This window comes from Phocoena sinus, chromosome 2 (genome assembly GCF_008692025.1).
Source record: "Phocoena sinus isolate mPhoSin1 chromosome 2, mPhoSin1.pri, whole genome shotgun sequence".
Lineage (NCBI taxonomy): Eukaryota > Metazoa > Chordata > Mammalia > Artiodactyla > Phocoenidae > Phocoena > Phocoena sinus.
This window is the reverse complement of record NC_045764.1, coordinates 73,033,863-73,048,186: the sequence shown is the minus strand read 5'-3', so window position 1 is coordinate 73,048,186 and position 14,324 is coordinate 73,033,863. Positions and strand designations below refer to the sequence as shown.

General features: G+C 33.6%; 1 protein-coding gene across 3 annotated transcripts in view; it reads right to left on the bottom strand.

The window, feature by feature from the left end:
* Positions 1–14,324, bottom strand: part of VPS13C (vacuolar protein sorting 13 homolog C) — a 176,398-nt gene that overhangs the window by 63,349 nt on the left and 98,725 nt on the right. For all 3 annotated transcript variants that reach the window (XR_004348280.1, XM_032621285.1, XM_032621287.1), the window contains exons 36-46: positions 13,743–13,879; positions 11,886–12,042; positions 10,856–10,935; positions 10,302–10,361; positions 9,448–9,604; positions 7,543–7,659; positions 5,981–6,084; positions 5,419–5,586; positions 3,900–4,204; positions 2,790–2,937; positions 205–355 (exon numbers count right to left, since the gene is read on the bottom strand). Coding sequence is in view for 2 of the 3 variants with exons in the window: in XM_032621285.1 (XP_032477176.1) it covers positions 205–355; positions 2,790–2,937; positions 3,900–4,204; positions 5,419–5,586; positions 5,981–6,084; positions 7,543–7,659; positions 9,448–9,604; positions 10,302–10,361; positions 10,856–10,935; positions 11,886–12,042; positions 13,743–13,879 (1,584 nt within the window). In the remaining variant the exon portion in view is untranslated. The remainder of the gene's footprint in view (positions 1–204; positions 356–2,789; positions 2,938–3,899; positions 4,205–5,418; positions 5,587–5,980; positions 6,085–7,542; positions 7,660–9,447; positions 9,605–10,301; positions 10,362–10,855; positions 10,936–11,885; positions 12,043–13,742; positions 13,880–14,324) is intronic.

Here is a 14,324-nt window from a genome sequence, read left to right as displayed (position 1 = left end):
AGAGGTGGGCCCTCCATTTAGAGCAATGAGCCTATCTCCTTCCCCTGGGAGCTTCAAGGCAGCCCCAGCTGATTTTCCACAGCAAATAATACAATGCTGGATCATTCACACCACATTATGCTGGACAACTAAAAACAACAGTAAATATGGCATTAATACTGATTTTTCTCTATAATCAAAGCAAAAATCTCCATCAATTTATACCTTTAAGGTGGTCAGGTCTACTGGAAACGTCTTTTCTTACTCTTATCGCCTCCTGGGTAGACTGTGTAGGGCTTGGCTGTGAAGAAGCTTCTCCAACATTCTCTACCAAAATTTTCATTAAAACTGTTAAGTCATCTTTACTGAGAGCAACCTAGAAAGCAACAATAGGCTGTTGTTAATACAAAGTAATAAAAAATGCAAAATATAATATCTATGTCTTAATTTATGGTCCCTCAAATTAACTAATTGTACATCTAACTAAAAAAAAAAAAAGCAAGTTCTGACCATGAATACCAGGATAAAAGTATTTCATCTTGTACAGTATTAGACATTACTCCTGTGTGTAAACACGCATCTGCCTCCACTCATATCCAAGCCCCTACTTCCGGTACTCCCTTCTTCCTGCCTTAACTGCTACTATCTATCTTGTCCTGTTCCTGGACCTCTGTCCCTCTCCCCTCTCCCTAGTTCCTCATCTCCATTCTGCTTCTCTCTCTTTACATCCACTACTGGATTTTTCCTCCACATTATTTACTCTCCTCCAAACTCAATACAGGAAGAATGCTGTTCAGTTTCCAGTCTCTACCAAGAAGAAGAAAGATGCTCTCCTGCAATGCAGCTTTTTTTTTTAGATTTATTTATTTTTGGCTGCATTGGGTCTTCATTGCTGCGCACGGGCCTTCCCTAGTTGGGGTGAGCAGAGGCTACTCTTCATCGCGGTACGTGGGCTTCTCATTGCGGGCCTTCCCTAGTTGGGGTGAGCGGAGGCTACTCTTCATCGCGGTACGTGGGCTTCTCATTGCGGTGGTTTCTCTTGTTGCAGAGCACCAGCTCCAGGCGCACAGGCTTCAGTGGTTGCGGTTCACAGGCTCTAGAGTGCAGGCTCAGTAGTTGTGGCACACGGGCTTAGTTGCTCCGCGGCATGTGGGATCTTCCCGGACCAGGGCTCGAACCCGTGTCCCCTATATTGGCAGGCAGACTCTTAACCACTGTGCCACCAGGGAAGTCCCTAACTCAAGTTTCTTAATCTTTAAAATAGGAATAATATCATCTACCTCATGGGTGGCTGCATAACAACATGAAGCTGCTAGAACAAACAAAGATGCTACTGGCTGCTAAGATCCATTAAACCTTTTAATCCTTCCATCTCTTGTACACTTCCCCTACACATATAGTGGTCCAAAAGGCCTTTTTCAAGTACCTAAACACAAATTCACACAGACACATTCATAGCACCTTTTCTTCTGAACATCAGAGTACCCTATGTCCCCCAAATTAGGTCCCAATCACCAAGGAAATTGCCTGATTCCCAGCCTAAATGAAACTGGGGAGATATTTTAGCAAGAGACAATGACCAGGGATTTCTTATCTGCTCCAAGCCCTAGTCCTCAGATAACAGATATCACTTTAACTCCCTAGGACTTCTTTGTATACTCATTCCCACTTGTGACACCAACCAAGATATCACAGCTGCCTGAAGAACAGCTAACTTCACCACCTCCTAATATTTGAAAAGGATCAAATATTAGCTCTGAGAGCTAATCTTAGCAAGGGAGAATTTAAGAGAACAGTCTCATATTCCAGAATAGAAAAGTCTCTATCAATACCCTGAACAGATGTTCTTCTTCATAGATCATATCTACTCATACTACAGATAGGGATCTTTCATTCCTACAACAAACTTCCATTTTAACATCTTCCCTAGTAGGACTCTGCTCCTTTGACCCTTCTTGTTTAATCTTAGAACTAACTCTGAAATAATCACAGATATCAGAAACCACTAAACTACTAAATTTTTATTTGTCTTTCACACATTCTGTTTAGCCACTCCCTCCCTTTCCCTATCCCCTACTGTTTGGCTTCAACAGTTTCACCCACAGGCGCACTAGAACCGTAAGATTCCTACACTTCCACGACCATCTTCGACCAGTATCATCTCTTCCTGTGAGCCTACATATGACCTGCTAACTACAGTATTAAAAATATTGCTGTTTACTTGGTGCTTTGTGACCACCTGTGGGGGGGGATAGGGAAGGTGGGAGGGAGACACAAGAGGGAGGAGATAGGGGGATGTATGTATATCTGATTTACTTTGTTATAAAGCAGAAACTAACACACCATTGTAAAGCAATTATACTCCAATAAAGATGTTTAAAAAAAGTATTGCTGTTTATATGCTTACCAAATAAACATATTCACCTATTGAAAATGTCCACTTTTCTATAAAAGAGTGCTTCTATACATTAAAAATACTACTAAGGTGCTTTGAATGTGGTATCTAAATATCACTTTACCGTGTCTTATAATTTAACTGCCTTAAAACTTTAATAGAATTTTCTAAAATTACTAATAATATTTTCTGTAGACTCCATAGCTTTTAACCTCAGAGTTCTTGCTTGGTTTTACCAAATATCCAATTAATGTGAAATAAAGAAAAGTGTGGGAAACTAGGATAACTTCATTTCCAGTTAACAAAGCATTCCCTTTAAAAATGTATTATCACTTCTGATGTCCACTTGAACTACACTGTGATCAATGATAAAAGCCTATCTAGCAATTTTCATGTATTTTATACATATACTTACCTGCATAGGTTTTAGCTTTCCTTTTATCTCCATCCCTGGAATTTTCACATACCATGATGCTGCTAAATTTCGATGTATGGATAAAAGCATGTTGACTGGTTTTAAAATTTCAATGTCATGCTGTGGTAAGCCAGCCTGCAAAATTGTTCTGAAAGATAAATAAGAATTTATTTTACATTTCTAAAATCTACATTTTAAAATGAAGACTATCATACTGTGTAACAGTTTCCACGGAGCATTTTTCTAAACACTAAAGGCTGCTATCAGAGTTCTTTTAGAACATGTTTATTTTCACAAATCAATCTGCATCAGAATAATTCAAGTTTATATGCAGAGCTATGTAAAACAAACCCTATGTAATGCTGATTTCAAAGAGACAAATTTCATGAAGTATGACTATTGCACTATTTACTATCTTTCACAAGGATATTTAATAGCAACGAGTCCAACGTCATACAAACAAATGTTATATCCTCCTAAAATTGGAGGACAAAGAAAGTGATACTCTACTTAGCCCTTAGGTTTATGTTATTAGTACTTCTCCAAACTCAAAGGGAAAAACTCAGCAAACCTAGAAGTTAAACAAGCATATTGTAACAGTCATATCTAGCCTGCCTGCCAACAAACATTTGAACCACCAAATAAGTTACTCTTGTCATTCAACAGAGCGAACACTTTCCCATTTGGATTTGATAATCCATTAGATATCTTACTGAAAATTCCTAAATGTGACAAGGTTTGGAAATGAGAAATAAATCTTAAATTTTATTACATTTTAAGAAGTCTTTGTCTCTGTACAGAAATGAAAATAGCTATGTGCAGAGAAAATAAATAAAAATAAATCTAAATTAAGTATTATTCAGTAAACTATAGTTTTATAATAGGAAATTTCTATAAAGTGAAAAAAACACGTTATAAATTTAGTAAGACAAAATGTAGATTCTATGAGATCCACCATTATAAACCACTAACCAAAAACCAACAGTCAAGGTTTCATAATTAGAATAAGGAATAAGAACCATAAATCACTAGAGTGTTTTACCCCTGGCAAAGATTTTATGAAAATTCTATTTCTAGTAAGTAATTTGCCATTGGATTATATATTTATACCTGGACAGCTTCAGCTGAGTGAGTTGGATGTTCATTTTATCAATGACTGGGGGAAGAGAATACTGTTCCACAGAAACTACACTAAATTGGTTTTCAACTTTGATTAAACCCAGATCTGCTATAACAGCATTAGGCGATACTGAAGACTGAGGAATGATAATAACTGGTGCTTTCAAATTGATATCCATCAAAAGGCGGAAGCTCTTTTCAGCCAAGTCTTTCATGCTGGAAGCAGCTCTTTCTGCAGCCTGGACTGTAGCTGTGCTCAAAGCTTCTTTGGCAGTTTGAAAATTGTTGAGGAAGTTCTGTTGGAAGATACTGGTATTTAGAGTTCCCCCAAAACAGGATTTATTTTTAAAAGGAAAAACTTTAAAAAAGAAAAACTGAAAAAAAGAGGTGATATAAAAGAAACGTTATTTATGACTGTGTACATGGAGTAAAGTCTAGAAAGATACACTCTGTGATAAGTAACAAGTGGAAGAAAGAATCCTTTAACTTTCACTTTATGTATTTCAGAATTATTTGTTTTTTGACAAATTTTGGTAACAATACTTTTTAAAATATCCCTTTTACTCATGAATGTTGTCATTTTAATTCAAATTTAAATAAAAAGATGAAGGAGAACTCTTTACATCTCCCAAAGTTGCTTTAATTCTGTACCTCTAGGTCATAGGAATAAAGTCTATTAGTTTTAGTCCTTAGTTTTAGAAACTAAGGTTTTGCCCGCTTATTTCTAAAGGTTCTTTTCTTAAGTGTACTCTAACATGAGCAAAGGTACTGAAGTGTTTACAATCTTGCAATCATTAATAAGAGTCAAAAATTCTTTATTTAGAGTGAGATCTTTCACCTCAATTTCAACTAAAAACGGAAAGATTTTTCCCAATGGAGAAAAGGACTGGAAGCAATATTCTTCCATTAAAAATGTAAATGGTTTATTTAGTTTATTAAACTAACACCCCTCCAAATAAATTACTTTCCAGAAAAATAAAACATGATGGTTTAGGTAGAAATCCATAACTTAAAAGCTTTGATTAACAGCCCTGCTAAGAGGCATAGGCAAATTAAACTCTTCAGCCCATGACACTTACATGGAAATAAATAATTAAAAGAATTTTATGGCCTTGATCATAATTATAATCAAAAGCTGTAAGCTCCAGTATTAGTCCTTCAAATGCCTGATGACCTCCTTAAAAGATTCTTTTCGCTAAGTACCTTTTAAGGGTCTCTCATAAAACAAATAACACTGAAAAGCCTAGTTAAAACATCAGGAAGTACTTTCAAAATATATAACTATGGAAATGTTAAAGAATGATCATTCACAGGTTCAAAACAATGATAACAAAAATTCATTTAGTTATCCATGATGTAAAGGATTTCCTTAATTGTAATATTCTATTCAGCAATTGGGAATTTATCACACAGCCCCATTAGTAAAGATTTTGACTACCTAGGTTCAGATGTATAGGCAAAGATACTTAGGTGTCAATGAGAAATAAATATATTTAAAAAATAAACTTACCAAAAGAGACATGAAGAATTTATGAACATAAACAATTTGAATACAACCCACTCTGAGAGTAAGTTTGCCATCTACTTTAGACATATCAGCATAGGCCTTTCCTTCTGTGGCGTCTGGATAAAGAGTCATTTGGAACCTAAAGACTTCATCTCCCAAAATAGAGACAGCCTAAAAGTATTAAATTAACTGGTTATTATATCAAAAGAGCTGTATCACTGTATTATAAATAAGTTTCCTTATTACAGAATCCTTGATATATAAAGAAGCATCACTTAAATTTAACCTTCAACAAATTAGTTAAAAACATTTAACTTGACAATAACTTTTTCCTATATCTATAAAAAAAAGTTTTATCAATGGAGATATCAATCACTTAATTGGTTAGAAATAACCTACAAATCACCTAGTCTATATATACTGTGAAAGCAGATGATGACCATATTCATGCTTACTCCCTAACAAAATGCCTGATACATAATATACACTGAACAAATGATTAAAGGCAACTCAAGCCCCAAATAACAAAAATAAATTTCAATATAGAAACGTATCTTTTAATTACCTTTTTGTGAATGGAAGTCGAATCAACATTCGTAACTATGATATCCTTAAGTCTGGCAAACATGTCGGTCTGCTTTGGCCTCACAGAAATAGAGGCATCCATTCCTGTGGGAAATACAACACTTTTCACCTAATCCAAGTGAACTAATTTAGTGGTTTTTAATTCAATAATATACTACCAAGATAGAGAACAGATAAAAATTACTCACTATTAGACATATTAAAGGTAACAACTTCTTTTTTTTTTTTTTTTGGCCACACCAAGTGGCATGTGGGAATGTGGGATCTTAGTTCCCCGACTAGGGATACAACCCATGCCCCTTGCACTGGAAGTGCAAAGCCTTAACCACTGGACCACCAGGGAAGTTCCAAAGGTAACTACTTCTATGTATGAGATACCTAAGAAAGATTATAATATCTTTAAGTTCTAGAAGCATCTCATACATAAACTTTGTGGAAATTTTAAAACAAAAGAAATCAAATGTCAAAGAAAATTAATCACAGATCTCCAAACACAAGTATCCTGTGCATTAGTAAGATCAGAATCGGTCATTTATGGTGACACCTAAGATTTGTTAAACAGTTATTTTACAAACGTTATATAATGAAACTATTACTCTGAAAACTAAAGAATTGGAATTATAATTAAATATAATCTGATGAATAAATACTATTCTTTCTACAGTAAACTGTATCTAAAACACAATCTTTTAACATTTCTCTCCAAAAAAATGTTTGTCATTCTCATAATTTCTAAAGGAATGATTTCTAAAACCACTCCTCAGAGTGAATGAGAGAATGCCTACAGCTAAGCCCCAAGAATGAACCTAAATCATTACCATGCTATGCATAAACAGATACTCAGTAACGTCTGTTGAATGGAACTGATTTTCTAACCCCTTGTTAACTGCTTATTATGTACATACCAGGCACTTTTCTTAATACATGTAAATTTGTAAACTTAATCCTCATAACAATTCCATGAATAATTACTATAACTATCTCCATTTTACAGAAGAGGGAACTCAGGCACAGAAACATTAATTAATTTGCTCAAGGTCAGCCAGTAAGTGTTAGAGCCAAAATTTGAACCTTGGCAGGCTGGCTCCAGAACCCATGGTATAATATGAACTCATCTTTATATGAGGCTGACGATGAGTAAAGCTTACAAAATTTCTTTTAGAAACTTCTCTTCCTGATGCTATATAAGCACAAAAGACAAGGGAAACAGGATAATGACATTTTCTTTACTCAGTGAGATGTTATGATATTCATTTCTCAGTTTAAAGTTATATTATTCTGAAGATGCAAACAGAACATGAGATTAAGCCTTAGACTTATTCTGAAAAATTTTTTAAACATAAGGAATGTCTCACATCAGTCATGAATCATACCAAATTTACTTCTAACATTTCAAAGCACATCTTTGAAAAGTTTGCAAGAATCTTCAATATAAGTAAACCAAAAGACGACTCATGAGAAATCTACCGTGCAACAAGCTCATTCTTCCTGAAGGTCTATGTAAAGAAACAGAAATACCTACACCAAGAAAAAGTTACTTACCATGTATTCTAATATCTGCAATATTATACTTCTGATCACAGACAAAGACATTAAATGCATTTAATTCAGCTATGACCTTTAAATCAAACACATCATCTTGAGAAGTGTTGCTGGATACTGAAAAGTAATAGAATCCTAGTGATTAGCAAAGTGCAAAGATGATATAACATAAAATAATCCCAAAATCACTAAAATAAAAGTACATTATGAACTATGAAGAACCAAAAAGGTCTCCATTAAGATTACATATAATTAAGATTATTTTTAAATGTCAATCAGACAGCAAGTAGCATATTTCCAGCCAAATTAAAAATAAAGGCAACGTTTACTAGCACCTTATAAGTATAATTTTGCTAGATGGAAACTTTACTGTAATTTTTCTTGTGGGGAAAAAGGAAACCCCCTATATTAGAATTCTAAGATTCCATTAGAGCTAAATTTTGATTTGGAACTCCTTTTCATATCATATATTAGATCAAAGAAAAATATTTCATGAAAAATTGAAATAGTGATGACAGTAAAATATGTATTATTAACTATGACACATACATGTTATTAACTATAGAGACAACTTCCCTAGACTATATTATGTTTCTCCATGAAGAATCCTAAAAAATGTTCTATAAGAGATGAACATAAAGGGCTAAAGTTAAGAAAAAACAAAAAATTATTTTATAATGTGTATTTGTGTCTGTGCACGTGTATAAAAATCACAATCAAATGGATTCTCTTAATCTATTTTAGTCTAGGTCCTGATTGATAAATTTAAGATATAATTTCCTAGAGATCTGTCTTGACTGGAGGAAACACTTTTTCCTATAAAACTGTAAAAGTATAGGGACATCAGTCCTTAATCACCGAGATGATAAAAGGGTTTTTTTTTTCCTTTAAGATTTAAAGTAGCAAAATCAAACCATAAAAAATAGCTATTTGGCATAACTAGAAGATTGTTTCTTTGGATTACTATTTTTTGTAGTTTATTGTGAGCTTAAACATTGCTTTTTCATTTATTCAACTGTGTGCATGTGCGTGTATATGTATGTATATGTTATGTAAGTACTTCCATGGATATTAATGTAACAAGTACATTAAAGATGAAGAAGGTAAAACTATTTTACTCTAGTTTAATGCAAAAATACTGCTCTGCTCCCTGGTTAAAAAAAAAAAAAAATCTCATCCTTGTATCAGATCTAATATTACTAACAGTTTTCACTTTAAAGATGCTAGTAATATAGATATAATACAACTAGGTAATGGTCTGAAAATTAAATTACCAGATGTTAGATACTCACATCATATGACATGAAAGAAAAATAATTAAAATGATATTTGGCTTAAAAACAGGCACATGTTCACTCACGCTACACCACATCTAATATTTCACAGCACAAATTGTGGCATGTGCCCATATCTCTATGTGACTTAAATACAGTTTTGGTTAGAAACCAAAGTGAGTCTGTCTCTTCCATGAGATTGTTCCTTTTGTGTTCTGCAAAGCTGAAAACTGTTGAGCACCAGGTAGTTTTAACTGACTGACTGAAATGGGCCTTTGTTACTATGCATGATTGTGTTCATATTTTAATTACTTCCTTCCTCACTTTCACTGGAGTGAAGGTTACAGAGACATCAATGCAAAGTATATACAACTTTATTTTACATAAAAGCTAGGCAGTGAAATCAAATATAAATACGTGATAAATATTAAACACTTATTTAAAATCTCTCACTAAACTACTCTATTATACCATAGGGATAAAATCTGCTTTCTTTTGAAACCAACCTCATCTGTCAAAGTAGCTAAAACATTAAGGTGATAAACAGTTATCTTAGCTTGAAAATACATGTTATTATATGATTATTAAAGTTCAGACAGAAAGTATTAAACCATGACTCAAAAGTTAATACCAGTTTTGGCAATGATACTCCTGGACTCCCCCATAAGTGGCTTCAGCTCCGATTCCTTCTTAGAAGGTTCAGAGGATGGAAAAGCAGATGATAAAAAATCCATGAAGGACAGTAAAGCTTCCAAATGAAGAACTAAGTTTAAGGATGAAAATGAAACCTAAGATAATGAACAATTAGAGAGGCAGATTTCAGATATGGAAACATTTTTATGTCAAACCTCAACATATACAAGTAGCACAAGAATAGTTCAACTAAGGACTTCTTTTTTGAGAAAGAACTCACTATTACTTTGTTAACCTTTACCAGACAATAAACCAACACTGCCCACTCCCACACCCAACAATAATTCTAACCTCAATGGAACTTGATAGGCTTTAAGTAAAGATACAAGTATTACCAGCCTTAGGTTGGTCGGTCCCCTTACAGATGGTCCCAAGACAGACTATACACGCTCAAATGGATGGTGACCAATGTCTGTACTGAGCCATACTTTTAGCCTTACCCTTAATTTTTTCCTAATCCTAAAGCCAATTCATTCAAATGTTTAATGCTTCCATCAACACTACGCCAAATAACCATAGTGAACAAAATTTCCTTAAAAAATATTTCATTTGTGTACAACAAGGAATCATTAATTTATATCTGGGAAACAAGGAGTCTTTTAGGAAATCAAATCAACTTTTGTAATAACTTTATTTCAACTCTCCATTTCTTTTATCTACAAAATTAAATCTATTATTATTACCACCCTTATTCTAATTTTAGGGCTCACAATCTCACAACTGAAGATGGCTTTGAAGCTAGATTTAATCATTACTATAATCTAACCTTATAGTGAATTAGAAAAGATTTACCTGAAGTCTTTGTTTGGTACTGTCATGGATGGTTTTAAATTCTGGTCCATCACTGTCTGCCTACAAATAATGGAGGATAAAGCCACTGGGTTGCAAACACTAAAAATTCACACACTGAAAAAATATATATATATTCTTTACTTTTCGAAGTATGCTATGAAAACACTATAAACATATTTCTTAAAGGCAAAGAAGAACATGCCAAAAACATGACCACATAAGCATTTCTTATATTCTACAGAAGCAAAAACCCGAACTCCTTATCCTACCTGGGAGGAAATGCTAAAGGTAGGGGAACTGTCAGTGTATCTAGATTACAATAGATTTTGCTTCAAATTACAATGGAACTTTGTATACATCTACTTATTCAAAAACATAGGATTAACTCAGAAGTTTACTGAAATTATCCAGGATTGTCAGATGCTTGCATAAATCACTATAATTAACCAGTTTTAGGATGAAAAATTTTAGGGGAGAAAACCAAGATATTATATACAAGAGGATGACATAATTTCATATATGCAAATATTAAAGAATCCTAGAAATGAAACTACCTTTTTCAATAACATTTTCAGAAGGGGTTCATCTGTTACATTAGAAGAGTTAATAATGTGAAGAGGTTCTCCTTTAGAGTCTAAAAGAGAAAAAAGAGAGGGTAGATTCATTATGAAGTCGTTTTAGACATTTCAAATGTATTTAAAAATAGACCAGCCAGTTACACAAATATACGTTTGTCAAAACTCAGAGTTGTACGTTAAAAAGGGTGAATTTACTGTATATAAATCGTATCTCAATAAAGCCAGCTTTGAAAAAAAAATTAAAGAAACTCCAAAAAACACAAAAAAAACAGCACTGGCCTATTATAAACGCTATAACATTTGGTACTACTGGTATTAGTTATTTGAACAAATCATAATAAAGGACAAAGCTATAAAATACTTAAACTAGTGATTATTCTCAATACAAGTTTGCTTTACTTAAAGTTACCCCATAGAGTTCCTATAACTTTAAACACCCATACCAACTTTAAAAGTTGGCTTGGTGCAATTTAGAAAGTGAATCATCTGAAAGGCTGAAGAGACTACAAGGTGATGTTCAATTTTTCCTCTATATATTTCTGGGTTGTTTAATTTTTATTTTTCACAAGTATATATTAATGTCATTAAATACAAATAAAAAACACTTATGTAATTTTAAAATAAATAAAAAACCAAAGAAAAAAAGTTATTTCCTAGTAAATTAACTCACCTTTCAAAAAGGGTCCCTGGGCTCTATACCTGGGTATTGTTCTCAGAGCAGTTATAATGTTATGTTGCTTTTCGTAAGTACTGAAGTGTTATGTGCTGAAGACATATGCCTCATTTTTCTTTTAGATATATTCTACTTTGTGCTAAATATTTAGATATAGACTTACTTTATGATAAATAACTACATAATGAGTTTTAACTATCAAATTACTTCATATTAATGTAATAACTTTAAATAATTATGGTGACACTAATAAATATGCTTCATGTTGATAAAAAGGTAGTGACCATCTGCCTATTACATGCACAATTTACAGAGACTATACTTCACACTTACCAGTGAACTCAAAGCATTGCATACTAATTTTTTTTAGATAAGCTTCAGCAGTCAGGTCGTAGGCTTTAACTCTAGCTTCCAGTCCAAGCTGCAGGACATTTAGTTCACATAAAGGCCTTCCTTTCTTTTCTGCTTTTTCCATCAAAGTAATCACGACCTAGAAAAAGGTACCATTATTACCACAAACTATTTCACTAATATACACTGAAGATAAGTTAATTTAATAATCATCCGGAATGATGTTATCAAAATATTCACACAGCGTAAAGATGTTCACTTCTATTTGTGCCTGGAAATTACCTAGGGTTATTTACTTTGGAAGGCCCACTTACTTATTCAGACTTTTAAAGCACTGTCACTGTATTTTAATGGATTTCAAGATAGTTATGAAAAAAAAAAGTTGTTCTGCCTAATTCCTGGAAGTCCTAGTCTGATGGATGGTGTCAGACTAGATCTGAAAGTCTGAGATAAACAGTCAATTTTTAAACTACTCCTAAGGCAAGGTTTCTCAACCTTGGCACCACTGACATCTGGGGCTGGATAATTCTTTCCAGTGGGGAGTAGTCCCATGCACTGTAGGCTGTTTAGTGGCATCACTGGCCTCTACCCACTGGTTGCCAGTAGCCCACTCTCTCTCTGGATAGTGACAACCAAAAATGTCTTCAGACAATGCTAATTATCAGCTTGAGGGGAGGATGCAAATTGCTTCCCCCCACCCTAATCACTGTCCTAAGGGAAGGGAACTGTAATTATATGTATTACAAATAATATTAAAAAGGACATACAGGTTTTATATGTACATATGTTAATGAAACCCATTTGCAAATAGAATTATTCATTTATCAATGTTTCAATTATCAAAGCCTAAAAATCTTCAATAACTGTAACATTAACCAGAAAAACAGCAGAGGTTTAGCATGAAGGAAGTTAGTTTCAAAACATGTATTTCAGATCAAAAAAGTAGCACTCATTTGTTTAAAAGTTTATTATTTTTGACTCAAAGATAGAACATAACCTCTGCACAGCTATTTAACAATGAAGGAATTTTGGAGAAAATTCTTCTAAGTCCCTGTATCCGCGATGCTTTCCCACATACACACGTGTGTGCCTGTCCCTCTTTCTACCCTGTCCCAGCCCCTTTCCTAAACTCCTTTCCTCAGACTGTATCTTCTTCTTCTTTAAAAATTCAGCTAAATCTCACTTCTTCCAGGTTATCTTCCCTGACTCTTTCAGACTGCTTAGATGTCCTCTTCCTACCATCACTGCCACAAGCTCCCTGGGCACATTTTTAATGGAAGTACTTAACAAAAATTTTAATTGTTTTCTTGTTTGAGTTCAGAGTTTATGTCTTACTTCTGTATCCTTAGCACTTAGTACATGCAATGAATACCTGTTATGTGTGCGAACACAGAAGAGGAAAATTCATTTAACCTTACCTTAAGAATCTGCAGATGGAAAGCAGGTAATGGTAATATAACATTTTTTAAATGTAGGCATATTGTGTTTTATTCTATTAATGGTTTCTAAAATTTGCAAAGAATTTCTCTGTCATTTTTCCCTTTCCTGCCTTCCCTATATAAAATCCAAAGCAGGCTACATTCCAACTGCCCTAAAATCATTTGAAAAGCCTGTTACAGAGCATATTACCATTTTCTCTGTAAATACTATATCCCCCAAATATAACTCATCTTTAGCAAACTCTCAAATTTTTAAACATTTCTACATACAAATTACAAACAGCCTTTGTAAGCTTTTTCTATCCATATCAATAATCTACAAGTTTACTTTATTAGAGGTAATTCCAAATATCCATTATTTATCCACCTCATTTTATAAAAACAGATGAAAATTACACACCTCTTTGATTTCAAATTTCAGCAGCATATTAATGATGTCTACAGATCTAATTTCTTCCACTCCAGCTGTTAAACTATCTTGTGAAACATGCATATCTTGTTTTAATGTAGAGATTTCAAGTGGCTCTTTAGTTTCACCTAAAGATGTTTAAAAGAAATTCATTCACTTCTATTCACACATTTCTTACATGAATACTCAACAAGGACTTATACAAGTACTCTGGACTTGGTTCAGGCATTGAAAATCCACAAATCAGTCATACACAGCTCTAGCCCTTAGAAAGCTCATGGTTTAGTAGAAGAAACATATATACTTAAAATACAAGCAAAATAAGAAGGCCCCACCTAGTCACATTAAATGGACAAATGTTAATAGTCTCTAGATAAAGTACGTACAAAGCACAGAACTAAGCATGACACTGTCATGAGAAGGTCAAGAAAGTCTTAATAGGAGAGTTATAATTCAAGTAGAACTGAAGGAGCTCCTCACACAGAGAAGAATAAAATAAGAGGTAGTAGAAAACCACAGAGAGATAACACATCAGGATAGGTTTTGCAAACAGAATGGAGTTTGATATGGTTA